General features: G+C 41.4%; 1 protein-coding gene across 18 annotated transcripts in view; it reads left to right on the forward strand.

Moving 5' to 3' along the window:
• The first annotated feature begins 6,936 nt into the window (after positions 1-6,936).
• LOC143692001 (uncharacterized) overlaps positions 6,937-25,626 on the forward strand; it is a 213,450-nt gene continuing 194,760 nt past the window's right edge. For 13 of the 18 annotated variants that reach the window (XR_013179854.1, XR_013179875.1, XR_013179856.1 and 10 more), the window contains exons 1-2: positions 7,625-8,084; positions 9,504-9,609. Coding sequence is in view for 6 of the 18 variants with exons in the window: in XM_077171472.1 (XP_077027587.1) it covers positions 7,702-8,084; positions 9,504-9,585 (465 nt within the window). In the remaining 12 variants the exon portion in view is untranslated. The other 5 variants (XR_013179863.1, XR_013179867.1, XM_077171465.1 and 2 more) reach the window with 5 other exon arrangements.

The following is a 25,626-nucleotide window of genomic DNA, read 5'->3' on the forward strand; positions in this document are numbered from 1 at the left end:
ATTTCCTTGTATTTTACTTTATAGTGGCTAAACATTAAGTCAAGCCTTTAAGTTGAATTTAATGTATTAAAGCAATAACAATCAAGGCACAAGGCATTTCCTGGGAATTAATGACTGACTGGGAGAGTTGATGGGCCAATGTGAAGCTGAGGACCATTAACCTTGGCTAGTCATTAATTTCCCTGAAAATTCCCTGTGCTGAAATTGTTAGTGCTTTTCAAATCTTCTTATCTGTTAAGTGTAAATATAAACATTTTTCTTCATGTCCAAGAAGTTTTTTAAAATAATCCATAGGATGGAGCTACCAGCAGCAGTGTGGCTCCAGATGTCCCTTCCAACCCCAACCACTCTGTGACTCTGGGAAAACAGAGAGTTTTGACCACAGAAAAGATTCTCTCAGGAAATCCTTATGAGTAAATGCTGAATTTCCAACATTTTCTAAAGGCCCTGCATGGCAGCAAGCTCATGAAATCAGATCCTGAACTGTCTCGTGGAGTATAAAACCAAAAAGGGCAGTTATGATGCTTTATTCTGATGACATCAGGTTCCTTTGTACATGTCCCTTTACCAGGTCATCTTTGTGCATTATTAGCTGTTATTAATAAAGTTCACTGCAGTAATATCACAGGGGCCTTGGGGAATGGCTTCCTTTTGTGTTGGGGGACTGAACAGACCCCCAGACATTCCCATGGCATCCACAATCTCACTTCTCCTACACTGCTTGGGACAATAAATGGATGATCCACAGCAACTCTGAGGAACAGAAATTGTGATGGCATTTTTTGTCTCATTCTTTGTCTGGCTTTTATTTTTTTTCCCTTGATGGTATTGATTTAACCTTTATGAAAATTAATCTCAGGAGAGGGACAGAGCCTGAAGATTTTATTTTTAAGAACTTGCAATTTGCAAGAGCGTTTGCAAGTTCTTGCTCTTCCTGTGTTGTTTTTGTTTTGTTTGGTTTTGGTTTGGGTTGGGTTGGGTTTTTTTTCTTTTCAGGGTTTTTTGGTTGTGCTTTGTTTGGGTTTTTTTGTCGGGGCTATTTTGAGTTTGTTTGTTTGGGTTTTTTCTTTTTGCTGGGCTTTTTTTTTTTTTTTTTTTGTGGATTAAATGTCTTATTTGATGAAAAGGTTATTGTTTAGTGCCTCTTAACTTCACCAACCTGTTTTCAGGAGTCATTAATTCATCTTATAATTGGCAATAAAATGTTCCATCTCATACTGTAGCCTGCTTAAAAATCAGTCATTGCTACCAACAAATGAAAACTCAGCATGTGCTGTGTTGAAAAAAGATGCTGAACCACGTGGAGGGAATTTTATTCATCCTGATACTTTTGTGCACCTGTGAAGTAATTGGGGCATATGAGGCCATGATTAAATGTAGGCAGGAAAGTAACTCCAACCGTGTATTAGACCTAGGGATGAAATTACTCACATGGAGAATAACCTCTGTATTAACAGATTTGAGATACACCCCTTCAGCATGGAGAAGTAAAGAAAAAATCCATGACTGGCAAAGGGCCACTCCTCTTAAATCTGAAGTCCAGCTTGTGTTTAGGTGGCATTGCTATACAATTTTCCATAGCTCTGTCAATTTTCTTCACAGAGGCAGCTCTCAAAGTAAGCAGAGAATTGCGATGCAATCCTGGCTCAACCTGATCAGAAGCAAAGCAGGAGTTATCACCTCCCTCTGTGCCCTGTCCTGGCTGTGAATAGCAGAAAAGAAGTGTAAGGGGGATCCTAAACCAAAGGTACCTCATTCAGCAGACTCTGGGGAAACTGTGACCCAAGTCATAATCTGAACTTTGTGGCTGACTCTTCCTTCTTGAACGGGCTACATTAAAACTTAAAACCCAGTAAATGAGGTTGAATTGACAGAGGGGAAAAGACAATTCAGATATATACTGTGTTGCCTCAAACAGTGGCAAATTACCCAGTAGGAAGCTACAGAAAGCTATATCAGTGCCTTTTCTTTTTGTAAAAAAAAAAAAAAAAAAATTTGACAAAACTGTTTCCACTACCTGAAACAATTGCCAGTGAGGAGGCTGTATTTTATAATTTGAAATGCAGCCCAAGCTGCAAGAGTTCTATTAGATTGTCTAGCTCAATGTTTTATATTTATTCTTATCACTTAGGAGCATCAGATACTCATATCTTGGAAGGTGTCTCTTCAATAAGTGTTTAGTACTCACACAAGTGATAACACTGCATTGGAGTTAACTCAATTTCACAGCCTGTGAGTTCAGAGTATTATCATGGAAAGATCTTGGAGTTTATTTACATCAAATTGACCCATAATTAAGTTTGGCACTTGCATACATAAAATTTGTGATTTCTCCAGTGCTTTCTCTCCAAGATGTTCTACAATTCTTCCTTAGGCAGTCAGGCATCTGATTATCCTATTTATTGCTGTTATAAACCCCTCACTTTAGAACTGTATATATTGCATGGGTAGTTAGAGACAGAGCCCTTACAAATAAGTTTTAAGAATATATTCTAAAGAGATCCAAACTACTGGAACATGAACAGTCCACATGTTGCAGTGTTATGAGCTGAAATGACTGCAGGGAGCAGAAAAAGGGGCACTGGAACTTTTCCTCCTGTGTAGTGGTTGAAGAAGAGTGATCAGGCAGAAAGAGATGTTTGCAGAGAATTGCAGTTACTCTGATAATTGAGGTGTTAGGGCTGGATTGGCCTCGATGACCTTGAAGGTCTCTTCCAACCCAGTGATTCTGTGTGATTCTCTGTGATTCTGTGTGACTCATTAGCTTGGCAGCTATTTGGTTAACCAATTAAGAAATTATATTGATTTACACAGCAGTTCTTAGAAATGCATGTCAGTTTTATTGCAAATGCTTTTAATAACCAGTGGTGTCTCTAAATAGGTTTGGTCCAGGGAAATGGTTGCATTAGAAAACAGATTAATGAATGGCTTCGATGGTTGATGTAGACAAAAAGGAATATATTTCCCAGGGAGTTATGTGGTCATTGACATCTAATTTGTAGGCCCATATTAGCTACAATCTGTTTGAAAGCAGATAAAAATTTGTAATGGTTTCCCAGTCTGTTGGAACAGAGCTCTTGTATTTTAGATGAAAAATACTGGGTTTTTTTAACCTGTATTGGAATCTAAATGTAAGCTGTATTGCTTTTTTGGCTTCTCCTTGAAGAGGGCTTGAGCAAACCAATGTATTCTTTAGGGGGGAACAAAAGTGACTTGAGATCTACTAAAATCCACTCGGAGAAGAACATGGCAAGGGTTTGGGCAGACCTGTTGTGAAGAGCATCCTAAGAAATAAGACTGATTCTACTCTATGTGTTTAGTTAACAAGCAGCACTGATCATGAACCTGCTACAGAGATGGCAAGGGAAATACTTGAAAGCTCAGTAGATGAAGTAGGAGGGTTTCATTAAATGATTGTGTTTCCATAGAATTGACACTCAAGCCTTACTTTGCTCAAGCTAGGTGGTTGCTGGCATTATCATATTCATTGAGTAGAGACCAGAAATAGCTGGTAACGAATAAATTGATGTGAAGGAAAATCTCATTTTCTTGTCCTGATGGTTGGAGATTTTGTAACTCCAAAACAAGGAGTTTGGAATGATTGTAACACCATCAAATTGAAACAGCCTATTGCCTTAAAATGCTGTCCAGGTTTTGTTAACATCTTATGACTGAACATAACTCTCAGCTATTCTTTTCCAAAGAAGGAGAAAAGGCTCTTGATGATCCTATTATTAGAAGAATGATAATTTTACTGGGGAGGAAAGATGTAACGTGAGGAAACTGGTTGTTGTTATAGGCAACTCTTATTCATTCCCAATGATTTCAGCTAAAGCAGATTCTTCGAGGGAGAACTTGTTCTGGGGGAGCTGATCAGCTGCCTCCTGGATTTTTCTGGCTTGGCTGGAGACAGAGCCTTTGTAGTTCTGTTTGCTTAGATGTAGTGTGCAGGATTATAACATTTCCTTAGCCTTGCAGAAGTCTGGCCACACATCTCCCACTACCACCATGAGCAATTCCTTCCCACTGCCAGCTCATTTCCTTTGCTCTTCTGAGTCCCATGTCAGGGCATTTAATCTCCTCTCCAACTCTGAAGTTCTCTGGTGTAAATTTCAGTGCTCACTGACTAATGAATGTATCTAAGCTGATGTTAAAATTAAATAAATAGTTTTAACTAGAACTGGTTTTTTACTCTACAGCTCTTCCTTTTTTTGTCTCTGATGCCCATTGGGGTATGTTGAAGAGGTTTGATAGAAGTTGAAGATATTAAAATACCCTCACTGCTCCGTGCTGATGTTCAGTGTACATAGAAAATTGAGGCAAGAAATTAGGAGAACTTTCCAGCTGCTTGCACTACATTTTGCATAGTTCCTAAGGACTGTTTAACACAGATTTCTCATTAGCACACTATTCTTGCATACTAAATGTTTTATAGGGTATTTTTTTTTTGCTGCTATTACAGGCAATGGATGGTTTTCCTATAAGAAAATTGGTTCTTGATAAATGGGTTTATGAAATGGTTTTAACTCCTTCCTACTACTCAGAAACATCATGTGCCATCCTAACTCTGTCTTTGATTGTTTGCATTCATCTGTGAACATCAAAGAGCACACACTGTTATTCTTCCTCAACCAGCTGTTGGCTTTATTATGCCAAATTCTGGTTTCCTTAGAGTAGACTGAAGTCATTCTTTTGATGATAAATGGATCAAAATTGGCTTCATCACCTCACTGACTCTTAGAAGGGATTTTGCATGTATAGAAAACAAAACATATTTTCTCCGAAGTAGTTTCTATAAACTGCCTTGACAGAAAGTGAAAAATCTCTGCGCCCACTGTTCAGATTTCCCCAGACAATAAATAAGGATGTAGTCCAGCCTGGAAAGTTTAAGATTATGACCTGCATGTTCCTAGAGCTCTAAGCACACTTGGTAGCAACTAAAGCAAGAAACTAGACCAGAAAAATACTGGAGTAGAAGAGATTTCATCTGATCTGCTCTCAGATGGGCAGGGCAGGACATGGCAGATTAGACCTGCAGACACAGGAGGGTTCTTAGCAAGTTCTGGTGGAAGCAAAGGGAGAGATGATTTACCAGCACATAAAATAAATGGATGGTGCATTGAGATGTACTCAGTAGGAGTACTGAGTCACAGCTCATCATCTGGAAAACTGGAAATTTTCAGTACTACAGCAACACATTAGTTGATGTATATATTTTGGGAATGAGGGGACAGTGATAAGTAATGCTTTCTGGAGCATATTATAAGAGAACTGGGTTTTATCTTCTGGGTGTTTCCATCCTATAAGTTTTCCTGTCAGATTTGGGAGAACAATATTTCACTTGGCTTTCAGTTTGTCTCTGAATCATTGTTACAATGGAATTTATTCTTCCAAGCCTGAATTGCTGAAGAAAAAGACAGAGCTGTTTGGGAGGTGGGTGGTATAGAGGAGAGGAGGTGAAAGAAAGGGTCTGTGCATGACTGATCTAATTTTCTTCATCTCACACACTCAAGGCAAGTATGATAGTGTCTGATTAATAGTCATTATTAAGTGACCAAATGCTTATTTTCTTGGCTTGACAATAAGAATTGAGAGAGCATTTCTCCTGTGATGGGCTAGATTTAACAGCAGTGTTGTGTAAGAGCTGAAAGGAACAATGACTTCTTTTGCAGAGGGAACAGTCTGTGCGCTGGCCATGCTTCAGTGAAAAGACAAGAACTTGCTACTAGCATTTAATACATTTGTAACAGTTATGGGAAAGACACCTGTTGACAAAACATTATGTTTATGAAGGGCTCAGTGGAAAATGAATTCTTCTGCACTGGAGGCATGTCAATGTGGTTTCTATTGCTGAGGTCTGTTTGAACAGACACAGTCCTAGAAGTCATGGGCAGACCTCACTGTAGATAACTGTGGAATTTCATATGATATTCACCAGCTGGTAACTACTGGTATATTGATAGTTGCATTTAATCGAAATTTAGGTGAGGAGATAAAACTGAAAAACTTAATTTTGTCTCATGTATCATAAGCTCAAAAGAAAGAGGATAAACACACCATCTAGAGACAAAATAAATTTTATTACTTATCAGCTGTAAAAGCTTGTTCTGTATGTTTAACAAATGCCTTTTTAAGCAGAGCTATGGCACAGCCATTTTCAATATTCACATTGTTTTCTGAATTATTGCACCAATGTGCCACAAGGTTGTTAGGTTTTGAAGGGAAAGACAAAGAATGTTTTCTTGGATGAAGTACATTAAAAAACAATTTCTGCATGCCTGTATCAGTTCTTATCCTCAACTTTATTGGGTTAATTTATACCTTTTTTAGTGTAAGCTTTGTTTGGTTTTGATATTTTTACATTAGGAATGGCTGCAGATATGATTAGATATAATTGCTGTTTATTAATCTAGTGGAATTAAACTGTACAAACGTTTCTCAGATAAGCACCTGTGTATGTTGCTATCAAAATATGTGTGTTATATTTGCTACTTTTACAGATTTCTGGTTTACTACTCATTAAATATTCAGGTAGTCTGGCGTCTCACTTATGAGATGTAAGAAGAGGAACTGAAAATAACCTTAATTCTGCAGAAGACTAGATGAAGAAAAGTGATTTTATTTTTGTAGCTTACTTCTTAATATGTCTAGACTACAGGGTGATACCACAGTTTGTAACATGACCGTATGGATTTCTGGCTTACCTTGAAAAGGCTTGGTCCCAAAATATTAGGATTAGAATAAAACATTTGGGAAAGGTAAAGATTGTCTTAAACAAAGTGGAATCTATTGCTGTGGGAAGAATGAATGCAGTATATTTTTATTACACAAATTTGAAAATGGTATCAGTTGGTGTGACGCTGCACCAATGCACTCAACTCCTCCCCAGGCTCCTTTACTGGGTCGTGCTAGGGCACACTTTCAATGCCAACATCACCCATTTGAGGAAAAAGATACAAACTCAAGAATTTCAATACATCATATTGTTTCCAAGACGCAAATACTCAAGGCAAAAGACAGAGAATGAGAGAAGTGCTCATAAGGATGAGCTGTTCTTCCACCAGTGCGAGAGCTCCAACGGCACGTGCACAACCTCGAGTTGAGCTGCAGTTTTAGTTACAACACAGACATTTTCCTAACACTTTTCTGCATTTACCTGCTGCTTTTCTCGAATTTTTTAAGCGTCGCAACTCGAATTTTTAAGATCCTACCACCTCCCTCTAGGCTATCTCTCAACGCCAGCTGTCAGAGACCCATCAACAACTGGGCTTCCAGCACGTTCCTGAGCACGTCAATTATTTTGTAGCGGCCAAGACTCCTCGTTTGTTTGGGCGGCAGAGCGGGGAGGCACCCGGAGCTCCTCCAGCGCCTGGCAAACGCCTCCCCGCCGCGGGGGCGGCGAGCATCCCGGCCAGCATCCCGGGGGCTGCGGGCACAGGTGGGACGCGGCCCCGCTGTAGCGGCGCGGGAGCGTCACCGCCACCTCCTCCCTTCCTCCGCAGAGCCCCGAGCCCGCGGGCGGCTCGGGCGGGAGCCGCAGAGCCCCGCGCTGCCGGAGGCCGCTGCGGTGAACGGGGCCGGAGCGGGGGCGGCTCCGGCGGGGCCGGGGCGCGGACAGGTGGGCGGCGGGCGGTGCGAGCGCAAAGGCGGCGGCGGCGGCGGCGGGGGCGGACCGGCCGTGCGCAGGCGGCTCCGGCGCGGATGCCGAGCCCCCCGCACGACAGCGGCGGCGGCGGGAGCGGCGGGAGCCCCGGCCCCGCGATAAAAAGGGAAGGGAAGGGGCCGGAGGTGCGCGCTGCGGGTCCGCCCGGGCGCCGTGCGGCAGAACGTGCCCGGAGGGGCTGGAGGCAGGCTGAGCCGGCGGGGGAGCGGGAGGCTGTGCCCAGCCATGAGCCGCCTCCCTCGCTCGCTCCCGCCCTCCCTCCCGCAGGAATCCCGGGCGGCGCGGCGGCACCCGGGACGCGCGGCTCCCCGGGGCTGCACAGCAGCAGCAGCAGCAGCGGCTCGGAGAGGAACGAGCGGGGCAGCCGCGCTGCGAGGAGGAGCCGCCGCCTCATCCTGCGGCACCGGCCCGGCCAGCGCAGGTGGGTGCGCAGCGCCCGCTCCCCGCCGCGGCCACCGCTTGTCCCGGCGGAGCCGGCGGAGCCCGTGTGCGGCTGGGGCGGCTCGGGGGCCGTGAGCGCCAGGGCTCCGTGCCGTGGGGATGGCTCGGGGACAGCGGGGCGGTGCCCGGCGCACCTGAGCGGCCGCAGCCGGGCTGGGATGGTGGCCGGGTCCCGGGGGAGCCTCTCCCGTGCGGGAGTGGCCGGCGCTGCTGGGAAGGCGAGGGGGTTACCTGGACGTGTGGACAGCCCCGGCGGCGCTTGGGAATTTTATTTCTTTATTATATCATCTTCAGGGTTTTTTTCTGTTTTTGGTTGGGTTTTTTTTTTTTTTTCCTTTCTTTTTCTAAGACCAACTTGTTCTTGGAAATCGCGTTTGATTTCGGTTTCTGTTCCATTCAGTGTGAGGTTTCTGGCGGCGGCTGCGGGTGTCGCCGCCGTAGGGCAGCGCAGGGCGCGGGTGCCCGGAGCCTCCCGAGTTTGTTCCTGCCCGCTCCCGAGTCCGGAGCGTTTTCCCAGGGAGCCTTCGGGCGCCCGCTCCCAGGGATGGTGAGCAGCTCTTAGCTGCAGGAAAGGAGAAGGCATGTGCGTGCAAAAGCCAGGTTTCCCCCCAGAGCTTGTACTCCGAAACTTCGCTATTCGGTGAAACCCGTGTTCTGAGCACCAGGAAGCTTTGGTTTTTCTAGGAAGGCGTGAATTTTGTGTTTTTTTCACGTTTTCAGGGAAGGATTAACGTGAGGTCTCTGGGTATACTGGGTTTAGATCTTATTTTGTTGTAAATTGTGAATTTAGTAGCATCTGTAGCATGTTGCTCAAAAGTGCAGTAAGCCTGGAATAAATGGAATGGTTTTCATTGTATAAAAAAGTTCAAGATCACTGTTATTTCTATGAGATAATCTTTCAAATACTAGCAATTTTTATTTGCATACATTTCCTCATAACCTATATAAGGTAACTAAGCTGAGCATGGATATTATGTTTCTGTAAAACTATGTTCATTTTTCTGATGGAAGAACAAATCCAATTAGGTTTTTTTGTATTTACCAAGTAATTAAGTGCAGGTTTTTTTGCATTGCCACTTCAGAAGTCCTTTTGCTCTGTCAAGGTTATGATGTGTCCACCAAGCAATGAGGATAAAATAAAAATCTGCAAAGAGTCACGGAGTTTTAAATGTCCTCTTGGTTTAAAATTAATTGGGATTGTTTGGTGGTAATTATTCTATCTTTTTTCTTCAAATGTATTAAAGAGAAAAATGTAAATAACTTGGTTTGAATATTGAAATGCACATTTTACAAAAGGGGACGCTTTAGAATGTTTGTCTAGAAAAACAAGTGAGCTGAAACATTGTGCTAATAGGATTTGCAGCATAAAATATTGCTAATTTCTCTTGTATGACTACAGGTGGCAGTGTAGAAGCCAAGAACAAAAATTGGCAGAAACTGTGTTCTGTGTACGAGACTATGAAGAGTGTACTCATGACTAAGCACAGGAACCTGGAAAACCACAGGTATGTGAAGTGATTCATACAGCTGCTTATGGTGCTCCTGGTATTTACTGTATTCTGATATTCCTGGCTCAATAAGTATTTTTGGACCAATTATCACTTAATGTGTTCACAGTAAGAGCCTAATCAAAATGTCATGGAAAAATCTATATTTGACTACTAAAAGGAGAAAAAATACTTTGGAGGCAGTATGGAAGGAGAGGTGGGATTTTCCTACTTTTTATGGTTTATTGTAACTATTGAGAATGGGAACACTAAGTAGCCTGAAGTTGTGGTTTTTTTATCCTTTTAAATAAATACATTTTATATTGATAAACCTAGCAGCAGTTACAGGCCTGGATATCCTTGAAAACTTTAGATGCAAGAGACAACTTTGCATGTCTGGGTGTTTTGGATGTATTATCCAGTAAAGTTTGTTAATGAGCATTGAAGAACTGAAAGTGTGAGGAAAATTGCAGAATTAAGAAGATGTAATTAAGCTTTACATGTAATTTCAAATAAGTGTCCAGAGGAGATATGTATACCTTGTTAAGGGTTAATTCTTGTAAAATTAAAAAAAAAGGCAACACTAGGCAACACTGTTTTCAATTAAGAAATAAAAGTAAAAATAAGCAGTGTGTAATAAGAGCTCAAGATTAGGTCTCCTATTTCAAAGCACAGGGAAATACTAGATTATTTTAAAAATTATTTGGTCGTTAATTAGCAACATTAGAGTAAGGCAAAGCTTTTCTTGCATGTTTACCTTGGTGTGCACAGCCTGTGGAAATAAGTCCATGGGTCTGGATTCCTGGGAAGCCATGGAGGATGAGACAAACTCAAAGCTGGGGCTTGAAGATTTTTTAGAACTGATGAGTGGGAAGTTATCCTGGTAAGAAGCGTCAAAGTGGAATTATCACTGTGATCATGGATGTATTTATAGTCTTGCACTTCCTTCTCTGGCCCAGGAGAGCAGTTTGCCTAAACCTTCCAGCTGCTCCTGAGAGAATGTGGTTCTACTGCAAATGCCCATGGATGACCAAGCCACCTTGTGTCAGCCCCTCTGCAGGAGCTGGCCTTGGGCATGGTTTGAGTTGTGCCCAGTTGCAATGGAAATTGCAGAGAGAGTGATTTATTTTGCTGTTAAAGTGGGCCAAGGCTGTGCACCCCATAGGTACAACCAACCAGCTGTCACCACTAAACTGTTAAATTATACTGACTTGGCATCTTGAGATTATGGAATCCAAGTAGAAATGATTAATTATTTCCACCCAGTGCTTAAAGAAGTGACCAGGAAACCAAAGTCCAGGCATGGCTTTGTGGGCACTCAAGCACTGAAATTGTAAAATTGTAAGGTCTCTGTAGAAAAGCTGAGTCTCTGTTGGGGAATAGTAAGACCCTGATCTCTGGTTTTGGGTACATTATAATGCTTTCAAAATACTGTGTGCCTTGGATAGAATACCCTGCAAAGCTTTCCAAGTTCTTCAATTACAAATGAAAAGGTGGCTAAATCTAGGTCTTCAGGCTGGTGTGCAGAAGAGAGCTCTTCTAAGCATCTGGCTGTCATGTTTGTCTTGTCAGCTGTTACTTCTGAGTGAGCACCAGCACTAACTTCCATATAAACCAGTAGTTCTTTCATTATTATATGTTATTGAGCAACAGTGTTTGAATATCCATCAAAAACTCACATTAATATCTCTGATAAAGTCAGTTGAACTGTTTATGTAGTACAGGTCAGCATGTGCTTATGGCTTTGTTGAACATTGTTCAGTTCATTAGCTTGTGCTAACACATTTAGAAGAGAAATAAAAATGTCATTTGTCATTGGCACAAAATTTTAATGGGGTCTTCCATTACATCAAGTGCTGAAAATATTTAAAAAAAAATGGTAACTAAGCAGTGTGATGCTCAAGAGTTCAATTTACAGACACTTCTCTGTGCTAATTATGAAGTATTGACATAAATGAATGAAATCACTTGTTAAAGCGCCTTTTTCAGTGTATGGCAGTTATGTGTTCACAAGATGATTCATAACATTCAGCAATTTGTGATGAATTTCCCTGCCATTACAGGAGATTACTAAGTATCTGATGTATTTGCACTACAGTGGGTTACTTTAAATTAGATTTGATGGTGGAAAGGGAACTAGAACCATTTTCTATCAACTGAAAAATCAGGGCTGTTTTGTGAATCAGTATTGAATTTTTCTGTACTGTATGGCACAATTTACCCCTTACAATAAAATGCAAATGTTTGAGCATCTTGCCTATAAATACAGCAGTGACAGCGTGTGTGTGGAAGCTCTCAAGACTTCTTTTGTGTCGAAAGCTGTGTACATCAGAGCCAACAAAACGCAGCAGACTTGGTGTAATTGAAAGTAGAATTCATAGTAAGAAATCTAAATTTGGAATCTAAACACGTGAGGTCCCACTTTGAATCAGCAAGTCTTGGTTGTGTAGAATACTCTTTGATTTGGTGAAGGGTGTGTTTGTAAGTACAGCTCCCCTCAACAGTGCAGAAGAGGCTGCATCTTAAAAACCAGTTCTGTGCTTCTGTTTTGAGCTGAAAGTTGTGGCTGGTTGTGTTCTGTTGTCTTAGGGAAGCAGTGTTTAAGGACTTGCACAATCAGTCCTTTCATGCCATCATAAAGTGGCTGTGATCTGTTAGATTATAAAGCATGATTGCCCAGCAGTTATGGGAAATGTCTGTTAATGATACCAGAGTGTTACACAAGAAAAATGAAACTTTCTTACTCCTCTTTACTTTCGTGGGATTGTCTTGAAAATGGTTTGTGGGAACCTGAGGAATGGATTAAAGATGCTGAATGGAAGGCAGAGAAGTTATTAACATTTCACAAAATAAATAAATACTTTAAACTTTCACAAGCACCAACCAGTCCAGTATTAAAGATGGCTTTTTAGAAAATAACTAGAATGGTTTGAGATTTTTAGAAAACCAATGTCTCCCAGGAGGATGAGGACAGTCTGAATCAAAGTCTTTGGAGGGAGAGACACAAAGTGAAAATTTCAATGGAATACAATGAGAATAAGCCTAAAACACAAGGAGTGTGTCTGAGGGCATTTAGCCTAAACCTTTTGGCTTCTCAGGCTAGAGGTTGATATCAGATCTCCAGTTAGAAAAAAACAAACCATAAAAAGAAGCATTTACTTGCCCTCAACAGTGTTAATGCAGCTGTTAAACCAGAGGGATAGTTATGACACTGCAAGATGCTCACTGCAGATTAATGCAACTGAACTCTTGTGAAAGTCACAACATGCAAAGTGTAAGGAAAATATTCTCAATTAGCAAATGTGTAAAGCAAACCTCCAGGCAGGTATTCCCACCTCTGTCTCCAGGGAGGCTGCCACTGGGATTCCATGAGGAGCTGTAATGCAGCAGGATATCAATCCTGCAAAGGAGAAATGACCCTGCAATTACCTCCAAAACAAATCTCATCCTGTAGATGAGACCTTGCTGTCAGGTGATAGCCAAGCATCCTTTTGCTCTAGGAATTCCATTGTATGGTGCTGGTTCCAGGTGATGGAGAGACATCTCCTGCTGTGGAGTGTAACCAGTGCTGGAAGGGAGCATTTGGTGACCTTCCAACCACGTGCCAAAGTGGCTTACAGCAAAAGCAGTCCAGGCTGTCTTCTCATGGTGGAGAGGTGCTGGTGACATAAAGGCTACCAGAAGGGTGCTGGAAGCAGCACATGAGTTGCTGGATAAAAGGTGAAGAATAAAGAGCTGTGCAGCATCAGTCTGCAGTGTAATCCCAATGTCCTGCATGAGGGAAAGCAGCAAAGGCACACAGGGCCAGGTGACACCGGCTGTGGCTGCAGTGTGTGGGGCAGAAGTTGGTGAAGGTCATCTAGAGAACAGTCAAGGGCTGCTGGAAAAATTAGGTCCTGTTTAGACAGGAGCACAGAAGGAGAGGCAGGCAGACCAAAATGGAAGCGTTTCTATGCAAATGTTGGAAGAGTGGAATGTAAAATGGAGGGGTTGATGGCTTAGTTCTGCAGTGAGTTATTGACAGTCCACATCTGCCATAGAGAAGGTACCAAGCAGGACACTGATTAGGGTTCCTGTGGACAGCCTGGCAAGAGGAACTGTCAAGAGAATAAAATGCTTGCAGCCATTCTGGAGAGACTCAGAAAAAAAAAAGCATATTTCCTAAAAACTGCTTCTCTGACTCTTTAAAAAAGTTTTGAGGAATATTTAGCATGGTTGAGCAAGATGTAAGGAACAGAAAGATACTTTGCAAAAACTTCTTCAAAAATTTTAAAAAGGTGAAATTCATGCAAAATAAACATGAATTTTACAGTAAAAGAAGTTAAAGCCTGATATGTGATTTATAAAAGGCAAAGAAACTTGTCATAAGTTCTTTTGAAACAATCAGAAATGGAATGGCCAGTGGTCCAGTAGATAACTAAACTCTAAAAGAGCCCAAAGCATATTGCCCCTGTAGCTAAAGGCATGTGAGATAACAATGTTCACAGTAGCAGTGAAGCTGAGGGTGCCAAAGGTGATGCCACTTATTAAAAAGGCTTCCAGAAAGCCTCTGGGAAAGAACAGGACAAGTTTGACTGGCATTCATAGCAGCCAGTTTTCTGGTAAATACCATGGAGAAGAAAACTGAAGCGTTCATGGACAGTTTGATGTACCAGGAAAGAGTCAGAACAGTCTCTCAGGTCTGGTGGAGTTCTTTGAAGGCACTGCTGAGGTTGTGAGTAAGTGTGATTTAGCTGATGCAGTACTCTGGGGTTTCAGGGAGTCTTGTGAGAACAACTCACCAGAGGTGCTGAGCAAAATGAAACTGCTCTGACATAAGAGGAATTTTTTTTGTCCTGGACTGCTGGCCAAAAGATGAATAAATGTCCTGTTTAGCTGAAGGGATGGATAGAGTTATTCATGGATCTGTGCTAAGTTTAACACCAGCATGCACTGGTGATCTGGAAGGGAGAGTGCAGAATGATTCTAAGTTAATGAAAGCAGCATAAATGAAAGCCAATTATGAAGAACCCAAGTGGGAGCTTGTCATGCTTGGTAACTGGGGCTGAAGCTTGCTGCTGGTGTTATGAATTAATGCATGTGGAGGAGAACAATCCTGCCATTGTTGAGGTTTTTAGCATGGAAGGAAGTGATGTTGTCGAGAGTTTATCATGCCAAATCCAAGCATTGATCAAGTGTTTGGGATTGGTCAAAAAAAAACAAAAAACAAAAACAAAAAAAATTAGGGAAAAATGGCTCACAGAGCAGGAATCTGCTATGCCAGTTTGTAAACTGCCTGTGCTTTTGTCTTAACCTCAGAGTGCTGTTCTGAGCCCTGGATTTAAAGGAAGAATGAGGGGGGGAAAAAGGGGGAGAGAACAGAGCTAGAAATGGGTGGCAGAGATGATAAAGAGCAATTAAATAGATTGAGAACCTTCAGCCTGGCGAAGAAACAGCAAAAAATGAAAATGATAAAAAACTATATAGGAGTGTAATGGGGAAAAAAAAAAAAGAACAGGGAATGTTCATTAAGTGTCTCTTGTAGTACAAGACCCAGAGGGGATCAAATAAAATTATCAGGTGACAGATTCAGAACAAGTAAGAGGTGATATTTTTTTCATAGTGCATAGTTTAGCTGTGAGCCACTGCTCATACTGCTGGATTATCTGGGTGTGGACTCAGTGCAAAAGCACCAACTCTTGCTTAGAAGAACACAGAGCCCAGTCCCTGAAGGCTGCAGAGGGATCCCAAAGTCCATCCCTGCATGCTTTTCTTGTCCTGGTGCTCTCAGCCTTTGCTAAAGACACAATGTGAGGACAGAAATATCTTTGGCCTGATTGAATGTGGTTATTAATATGTAAAACAAAGAAAAATCGCAGTCCCATACAGAAAATGCTGACCAAACACCACTCCAGATGCATAACAGAAATATTGGTGAGGAAAACACGTTGAGATGGACAGATTTTTTTCTTTTTCTTGGGCCTGATGGCTTCCCAAAGCAAAAAAATTTCAATTTTCTTTGAACAATGGAGCAGTCTTTACTATACCACATTTTAGTGCTGTGGTTTAGTTGATATGGTGATGATTGGCCAAAGGCTGGACTCTCTGATCTTGGAGGTCTTTTTCAGCCTTTATGGTTGTATGATATGTGGAGTTTAATGCCTATAACAAGAGAGTTAAATTCTTAGTTCTGGAGTATCAGTATACAGCTGTACTTCTGTCCTTGTTCAACGTAAGTTGGACACTTGTTCTCCCTTGCAGTTTATCTTCAGATGGACTGAATTAAAAACCTACATGCAAAAATAAACTGGAGAATTTTGGTTCAGGATAAAATGCTTATTGATGCAATAAAATGAAAAATACAGGTTTTGAACATGGAAGATGAAATCTCTTTTCCTGTAAAAATGGTGAGGTTACACCTAGGCTTGTTCCTTATCCAAACGTAGAAGGACTAAAGCTATGTTAGCCTTGAACTGAGCCAGAACTTGGAGAGAATAGGTTGTTCAGAATAAACAACAACTTGACCATTAGGCATGAGAATGGCACTTAAATATTTAAAAGTATTTAGAAGTTATGAAGCCAGGCTTGTGTAGCCTTCCAATCCAGTAATAAATGAAATCAAAGAAGAGTCTCCCAGTGGTAGATCTTGGTGTGACACAGCAGAATCAGCACAAAGACTGCGCTGCACCTTACAAGGGGTCACAGGAGTGGAGGGTGCAGGGAACACAGGGGTTAATCTAACCCAGGAATATTTGTCTCCTTGGGTTCCTGGGGCTGGTACAATAATTCAGCTTCTCCAGTGGGTGATGAGGAGCACCCCAAGCTGGTTTCTGCTCTGAATTACCTGCTGGAGGAGGTTTTGTCTGTCCACACTGGCTGCAGACTGACAAGGGAAACAAAGCAGACTGGCCTCCCTCAGTCAAAGCTGCCCTTTGGATATATCCATTCTATATGTTACTGTCAGATCTGATTTTTCTAGAGGTTTTTGTAGGTCACTTTTTTTTCCCCCAGTGATACTAAGATAAAAATACATGAAAAGACAATACCAGCTAAACCCATTTTTAAGAGTTTCATGTAGAAGTGTCTGTTTCCTACTAAAGTTCAGATTGTCCCACAAAGTTTTCCATAGTTACCTATTGAGCTGAGAGCCATGTTAAAACATGAGACTAAAATATTCTTCTGTTTAAAGGAAAAAAAAAGGTAAAATCAGAGATTTTTCTGAAATAAAATGAAGAATTGTGCAAAAAGATTATATGGAGTTTTTTTAAATTACCAAATTAAGGCAGTAGAGTCTGTTTGAAAGAAAGGGTTAATTATTTACCTAATTATTTACCACCTAAGACACTCATCTCTCTCAAAGATGGGAGAAGAATCAGTCTTGTCATTAGCTCAGTTATTTTGATGGTTCCCTTGAATGGTCTTCAGTTTTCCCATTTGTTCAACAACAGCAAAACAGACTTAGAGTAATTTCTTGATTTTAATTTTCTGTAGTGGAATGTTATACTAAAGGGAAGAAGAAGTATAGGGAAAATCTTGGTTTTTCTCTTTATCCAGTAATTAATATAGTGAGGTAATGAAGCTGAACCACTGGCAGTCAGACACTGAAGGAGATTTGGGTCAGCACAGATAACAGCAAGGTTTGATTGTTCTCTAAAAAGAATTTGTTACCAGGCACTGTGGAACTGATCTTCACTAGTAACATAGTCAGGGGGTTAGGCTTTCATATCTATTTAAAATCATACTTTAAACTGTAGTGTGTGGTCTCAAGTGGTTAAGGGGATGCACCAGCCACAGCATATTTCCCAAGCAATTATTTATTCCAGCGTTATCTTAGAAAGTGGACTCTGCTGTATCTTTTTGTTTTTCATTTTAATTGAGTGGAATCAGCTATTTGGAAACTATTTCAGTTATATTTTTCTAATACAAGATCCTCTGAGAAAACAGGTTGTTTATTTCAGTATTATAAAGCTTGTGCATACATACCCTTTTTTATTTTCCTTTTTATCATCAACTATACTTGTATTTTTCATTTTTTTGGGGGAGGGTGTCAGGCACTGTAATTATTCTCTGTTGCCTTACAAATAGTTGGTTGTACTTGTTAGTTTTTATCTGGATGGTTCTTAGTGTTCTTGATAATTGAGGTGGTTGTGCACTATATAATGAAAATAATAATAATTCTGAAGTCAAAATGAAAGTCACATGCTGCCTTTGATTCAGATTTTGGTTGTAAGAAGTCTGTGTTGCTCACAAAGAAAGTTGTAAACTCTTCTGAAACCTTTGATAAAATGGAAGCCAGGGCCCAAAGCAAATCAGAAATTGCTTATCAGGTCTCTCCTGAGCCCAGTGCTGAGGCACAGACGCACTTCTGACATCACCTCCTACAGCCTTGCATCCTGCTGCCTCCTGAGAATGCACAGAAATTCCAGGTCCTCTAATTTCAGTCCCTGAAACCATTGCCAATTTGCTTTTTCAACTTTTAGATATGCCTTCGTCTCTCGTTTTGTTTTTGTTTGTTTTTTTCCTTTGCTTCACAGCAGTTTTACCTTTAATCATCAAATTTATAGGTGGAGGTTTTTGGTTTTTTTAATTTTGATCCATCTTGGTGCTTCTTGACACATGTAAACGTAATCTCTGTGGTTGCTTTACCCCATACACAAAAAAAAATTTCGAACTGGAATGTCTATTTAACAGCATATCAAATGACATAACAGTGCTCTCTCCATTGACCCAGATTGGGTTATTTTATGAAGTTTGAAGAAGTTTTTTTGTTTGTTCAGTCAGAGCAAGCTGAGCTACCCTAAGTGGTGGTGTGCTGTGTCAGCTTGCTGGTGGCAAAAGCCTTGAGAGGGTTACTCAGTTTAATATATATTTCCTCACCAGATAAACATTCATAGTATCCTTTACAGAGACCAAGAACTGACAGCTTCTTAAGCTCTGTTTTCTCAAATGATTTCCTGTGCAGGCATTTGCCTGTTAAATTTTTCAATTTGTAAAGGAGTGAGATTTGGTTGGCTGTGGTGAAGGTGCTTTTGAGCAGGGGGGTTCTGTTTGATGGTTTGTGGAATTTCAAGGAGCTGCAGCATCCAGACAGCAGCTGCTCTGGGGTGATGCTTCCTCATCCTTCTTCATCAACCCTGATCTTCTTAATTTTAACTCCCAAAGAAAAGGAAGGCTGAGGGGACCCTTAATGCTTTCTAGAACCCCCTGAAAGGAGGTTGTAGCCAGGTGGGGTTGGTCTCTTCTCCCAGGTTAACAGTGACAAGACAAGAAGAAATGTCCTCAAATTTCACCAGGGGAGGTTTAGATTGGTTATTAGGAAAAAAATGTTATGGAAGGAGTGATCAGACACTGGAACAGGCTGCCCAGGGAAGTGGTGGAGTCACTGTCCCTGCAGGTATTTAAGACACAGGGGACATATTTGAGTGGTGGATTGGCAGTGCTGGGTTAATGGTTGTATTTGGTAGCCTTAAAGGTTTTTCCAGCCCAAACAATTCTATGACTCTATAAATTTCTCTCAAAAATTGCTTGTAAATCTTTTATTTAGCAAAGGCTGTGGAAAGAAACATTTCCCCCCCACCAACCCCACTCCCCTATAAACAGACCCAGAAATCCCAGCCTAAAATAGAATTGCTTTGTATTCCTGAGGCTGGGGAATGGAGGAGAGTGGAAGTAGTGCTTTTAATGACTTCTGAAACCTTTAAAAGGTAGCAGTCCTTCCAAGAAGTCTGCTGTAGCTCCTTTGATTCAGCAAAACCTAGAAAACTCCTAAGAATCTGAAGCCAGGTGGATTACTTATGTAAATTATTGCTGATTTATGACTGGTTCAACAATTGCTTCAGGTTTTATTTCATTTTAATGATTCAAGATAGAAGAAAGTTTTGTCCCACAGAAATTTCCTTGTGTTTTATGTCTCATTAATTAATATCTTGGAACACAGTGAGGAGGTGACAAACCTATGGATGATATAAAGCTGGGAAGATGGAGAATTCTTAGGTAGTTAGAATTAAATCAAACTTACCTGTGAGGTTTTGGGGGAGCAGTATGGTACAAAAATTAAAGTTTTAGAAAAATATTTAGCTGTTCTAAAAAGCACAGGCATTAAGTAACTTAGTGAGCAGTGGCACTCAGGCCAGAATTTTGTAATTAGCAGCAAGACTTGAAACTGCTCAGTGGAAAAGAGGAATGTGCAGATTTCATGTCCATCCGGCTCTTTACATTTAGTGCAGAGGTTAGAACAAAAATTTATCAAAAGGTTTAGGGAATAAAGAACCAAAAGGTTTAGGGAATAAAGAAACAAACAACAAGGCCAGGCAAAAGATGTAATGGCTAAATAAATAAACAGGTATTATTAAAAAAGTCCATTTAAAAATCATTTTGTCTAATGTCTTGTTAAAAGATTCCAGTTTTATATGTGAATTTTGACTGCTACCTGCTTGCTGAAGATTATTTTCCTCTTATTCCTCAGTGGTCATGTGTTCAAAATATGTCCATCTAATTTTCCACATTTGAACTGGGGAATGTTTTATTATGAAAACGTTATAGATCTTCAACCCTTACATTTGGTATTTTATGCAGAAGTGTGTCTGAAGATAAAAAGTTTCATCCTTTAGACCAAATGTTTCTGAAATAGCACAGGACTTTCCTTGAGTGGCAGCTGTGTGTTTTCTTGGTTATATGAGGAAAGAAATACTTCTGCCTTCTTGTTAAAGTTCATAGATGGTTTTGTTGCCTGCTCTAATTGTCTCAAGTGCTCTTTTACTTTTGCCATCTCCAGGCTGTTTCAGTCTGAGACCCTTATGAAGAAGCTTCTCTTATTTTACAAGCTGATTGTAGTTACCTTTTAGTCACTTGGGTTTTCCACCAGCTCTGCTGGTAAAGACATGTGGCCACATGGCACCTTGAAGATCTAGCACATTTTTCTCTCCCAAGGCAGTCACTTTACTGTGATTTTTTCTCTCTAAACCTTTTTTTTTTTTTACACTGAATGTTAATCTCTCTCAAGCTGGTCTCACTGAAATGTTCTTCATTATCACCCTTTTCCTCCCACTCTGATAAATCCATTTCATGCTCCTGCTTTGTCAGGCAAGGCTTCCCCTCCCTCTGCCCCTCTTTTAGGCAGCATTATTTTCTGCTGGAGTGTTGGCTGAAGGGCATCAGCTTTGACACCTTGGGGCATTCACAAAGTCTGTCCTTAGTCTAGAGGGAGCACTGGCTGTGCTTCCTCCCTGGCTGTGGAAAATGATTGGGGTTTCCAGGGCAATTCTGAGTTTCCAAGTTGGGTTTTTTTCTGAATTGCCCCCCAGAGAAGGCAGAGCTGTTTGATGGTCACTGGTGAGGAGCTGGATCTCCCTGCCCAAGGTAGCTCAGTGCGTCTGGAAAGGAAAAATAAGATGAATGATTGGGAATTCCACCTTTTTGTTATGTTGCAGGGTCTGGGTTGGCTTGAACTGTGTACACCTGATATAAGATGTACCCTACAAGTGTTTCAGTGCTCGAGTTGTGTTTCCACTTTTCGTGGCTGTTGGGAAGTGCAGAATGCAAACAGCTTAGCTGGAATTTTCTCAGGGTGCCTCTCATTTAGTTGAGCTGCGAAGAATTGGTGGCTGGTATCATTTGCTTCATAATGTAGTCATTAATTTTCATCACAGTTCTGTAGAGCTTGTCCTGTTCTGCCATGTAGAAAACTGTGCTTTTTATCTTGCCTGAATTGAGGAGATTTTTTGAAGCTGATACATGGTTAAAATATTACGTGGTGCTTTTACAAAGTTGTCACTAATGAATTAATTACAAATCAAGAATTTCAGTTCTTGGAGTATGTCCCTACTTCTGTTCTTGTTCTGGAAAAAATGAGACTTCTATGGAGACAAAGCTGGCTTTGAGACCTTGGAGGCCTTACTCCTCATCCCTTTGAGTGGGTCCAGACTGTATTAAATCAAAAGTTAATGTTTGCTACTGAGGATGTCCATGATGCTTCACCATGCATGGATTTTGGGACCTTTAGAACCAAAGGGACTCTCTGGTCTCAGGCAGCTTTTTGGAGAATAAGACACTAGACAACAGACAAAGCCTTTGCTGTGAATTCTTTTGCTCTCTTAATTCATTGTTTTTCTTATCATATTCACTGTCTAATCTCATTCAGAAAGATTCCCTCACATGCATAATTTGTGATTGTATTTCTCAGTTTTTAATGTGAATGAGTTTAATATTTGCTCTTTTTGACCTTGCACTCCCTTTACATATTTTTTGCTGCCACATTTCTACATGTGGCATTTCATTTTCATTTTTTCTAAATGTTTTCATTTTCTACACCTACTGGGAGGGGATTGAGGATGACAAAAGGATGTGAAGATGTGCAAAAAACCATGGCCTTGAGAGACATAGAATTAAATGGTTTATTTGATGTTAATAACTTGCTTAATGCTATACCTAAAACCTACATTTGGAAGAAGAATGTGGGGAATTCCTTTAAAAAGTGGCACAAAAGCAGGGAAGAAAGTTAGGGGACAGTGATTAATTGCTTTATTGCAGAAGGGGAGCTTTTGGTATCTCCTCTTGGTTTGAAATGAGTTGCTGTGTGTCAAGAAGGTGGAGACTGGCAGAAGACTTTCCTGTCTTACTAAGTTGTGACATCAGGAAATAACTAAATTTACCACGGGGAGTTTACCTAACTAACCACAGCCTTTCAGTGATATGTTAACTTTGTCCTCACATACAAATTTTGAAATAAAAATGCCAGTACTTGGGGTGTCACTGATGGGAAGTAAAAGGCAATATTTTGGTCATAATTGGTAGGAGGCGAGACTGACATTCGCGTGAATTTTCCCCACTTATAGAATGAGCAGAAAATATTTCATAGAAATTAAATTATTTCTTTAAAATTCTGTCAAGCTGACTTGGCATTTGTAAATGCTTGTGCTTTCCCCACTCGTAATGCTTACTGTCTGAAAGTGGTTTTATTTAAATAAGAAACACATTATTTGTTTAAAGCATTAAATATTTTCTTTAGATTTCAGTCTTCAGCTTTAGCACAGCCCTCAGAATTTTGTTTTCAAGGCCAGAAAGGTCCTCATGCTGTCTTTTAAAACATCCTGCATGCCAAAGGACACAGAAATATATTCTGCAATGATTCTGCTGTGCTCAGTATCTTGCAAAAACTGAAGGGGATGACAGAGAATCCATCACTTAGCCTGGTACTCTGTTCAAGCAAATTATCCTCACTGATAATTTATACAGACTTAAACCCTCAAGTCTCACTTGAGGACACTTTGGTTTTATCCCTTAAATCACCAGGGCTTCTTCTATTTCTTCTCCACTTTTATTTAGCACCTTCTGCATACAGTTCCACTGCCTGTGCATTCTAGTATTGATCTTGCCATGCAGAGAAAGAGCAAGATTGGTGAGCTTGGATCTGTTGGGTGTCTGAGGACTGCCCTAGTCCTTCTTTTCCACAGCACTGCCTGCCAGGCACGTGTTGGGTGATTTGTTCAGTGATCCTGCATCAGTCCAGGCTGTGGTCCCAGGTTTCAGACATGCACCAGCTTTGTGTGCTCTCAGAGCAGTATGGCCTTGAATTAGCATGAGAGTTTGCCTTCATTGTGTGTAATTGGTGTCTGCAGATGGGATTTTGGGGAAATACCAGGCCTAACTGGAGATAAATCTGCTTTATAGGCTGCCTGAGTCTTGTAACACTACTGTAGGCCTGATTCTATTGTGTGGGTCTTAAGAGTAAAAAAAACAGTCCTAAATTGTGCCTTCTATATCTCCTTGCATTTTGTGATTATTTGAAAATGAGTCATGTACATATATGCTGGCTTATCATTATGCTTTGCAATTAAGTCAAACTGTACTTTCCTCTTATGCAGGGAAAAACTAGAAAAATTTTACTTTTTTTTTTCAACAAACTCTAAGACCTCTTGGGAACTCCCCTGTTTCCAGCTTGCCCTTCTGCAATCTGTTTCTGCCTTTCTGACAAGTTAGATTTTCATTTCTTGGCAGACCTTTCTGAAACCTGTGTCTGGTAGTTTGTAGCTAAAGACAGGCAGACTAAACCAGGCTTTCCAAAGCTGCTCCTCTTGCATAAACAGTCGAGTGTGACCCTGTGGCTCAGTGTCGTGGATGGTGGCAGTGGCAGGCAAACAGGTCCTGGGGACTCCTCTCACTGTGCACTGTCCTTCAAGTGGTGGCAGAGCTGCCTGAGAAGTTTGGGAGGGGAGAAGCAAGCAGCATTCCTTTCCTGACAGTGAAGTGAAATGTTGGCTTTTCCATGAATAAAGTTGGAGCTATTGATCTGTTTTGGGCAGCTGGCAAGTGAAGATGATCACAGAGCTGTTCAGCTGCCTTCACATGAGCTTTTTTGTCCATTTACGTGTTTCAGTAGTGGTCAGCTTTACCAGCCATTCCTGGTGTGTGGTGGTTCCCTGAAACAAGGTGGGCTACCAGCAAAAACACTGTAGAGCTTCAGCCTGAAAACTTTTTTCAAAACATACTCTCTATTCCTGCCCAGTATAAACTAGGCTTGGCTGCTGAAATCCATGTGTGGTCTTACCCAAAGGCTTCCTCAGTGCAGACCCTGGACATGGAAGTACCACCCTGTTAACTGCTGCTGTTTTCCCTCTGTTGTACCCTCTGTATTTCTCCTCTGGAAACACTGTGGCTGCACAGGGGTTGTCACCACCAGCATAATTCAGTTTGTGTGGGTCCCTTCCTTGTCCAAGTTGCTGCTGGAGGATAAGTGAGGCTGCTTATGAGTGGAGTGAATTATCCAGGCAGGAATTTCCCATTCCTGACCATTGCCTTCCCATCCCAGAGGGCAGGTGAGGATTCAGACTGAGTTGTGTTGTGACAGCGTTCACAGGGAACACTGAGGGAAGAGACGAGGATCTGACTCCATGTTTCAGAAGGCTGATTTATTATTTTATGATATACATTATATTAAAACTGTACTGAAAGAATAGAAGAAAGGATTTCATCAGAAGGCTGGCTAAGAATAGAGTAGAAAGAATGATAACAAAGGTTTGTGGCTCAGCTCTCTGTCCAAGCCAGCTGGGCTGTGATTGGCCATTAATTACAAACATCTAACATGGCCCAATCAAAGATCCACCTGTTGCATTCCACAGCAGCAGATAATCAATGTTTGCATTTTGTTCCTGAGGCCTCTCAGCTTCTCAGGAGGAAAAATCCTAAGGAAAGGATTTTTCATAAAAGATGTCTGCGACATTGTGTAACATAAGTTCAGAAAGTCTGAGAAAGCATCCAGGATTTGCACTGGCTGTGTTGTTCTTGTGGGAATTTGTGCTGCTGGGATGTGCAGAGCCCTCAGTGCAAATGGAGGGTGTTGTACATCTCACAAGATGTTCATGAGGCTGAGAAGGGAGGTATAACCTCGTGGTGTTTGGTGTCTTTTTGGGTGTGGAGCTTTGAGGAGCTGGAGTTTTTGCTCCTCAGCTGGTCCAGTTTGTGAGGTCACCATGAGTGCTGGTTCTTGGAAACTGGAGAATTGAGTTATAGTGACAAAACTCTGACTCCCTTCTGTGTCCCCCTGTGACATCAAGTTGCCTACCCCAGCAAACCATTTTTTTGGGTGGGTGGGGGAATTCAGAACCCCCACGCTGGCTGCATTTGTGCTTTGTTTTCTCCCTTTGGAGAAAGGCAGCAGAGTGCCAAGCGAGGAATTGGTGTTGTCATTGGGAGCTGGGAAGGCACAAGGACCAATGGCCAGCAGGGATGTTCAGGTGAGACAGCCCAGAGTGACACCAAGGAGGGCACAAGGTGGCCCTGGGGACCACAGCAGCTCTGTCATGGTGTGCTGGGTCTTCCTCTTACTGTAGGGTTTATCTGTGTGCCTGCAGAAGGGCAGGTCGTGGGCAAAAGTAAAGGAGAAATGACCTTTCCCAGCAGCTCAAGGAGGTGTAGGTTACCCAGCTGAAGAAAAATTGAATTTCTAGAGGAGAGGGCAATGGAAAAGGATGATAAGATACAGTGGAGTGAGTGTACATGAATAACTCCCACAGTGTTAAATTGACTTTGAAATAAAATATCTAAAATAAGTTACTTTGA

The sequence above is a fragment of the Agelaius phoeniceus genome, chromosome 2 (genome assembly GCF_051311805.1).
Source record: "Agelaius phoeniceus isolate bAgePho1 chromosome 2, bAgePho1.hap1, whole genome shotgun sequence".
NCBI classification, from domain to species: domain Eukaryota; kingdom Metazoa; phylum Chordata; class Aves; order Passeriformes; family Icteridae; genus Agelaius; species Agelaius phoeniceus.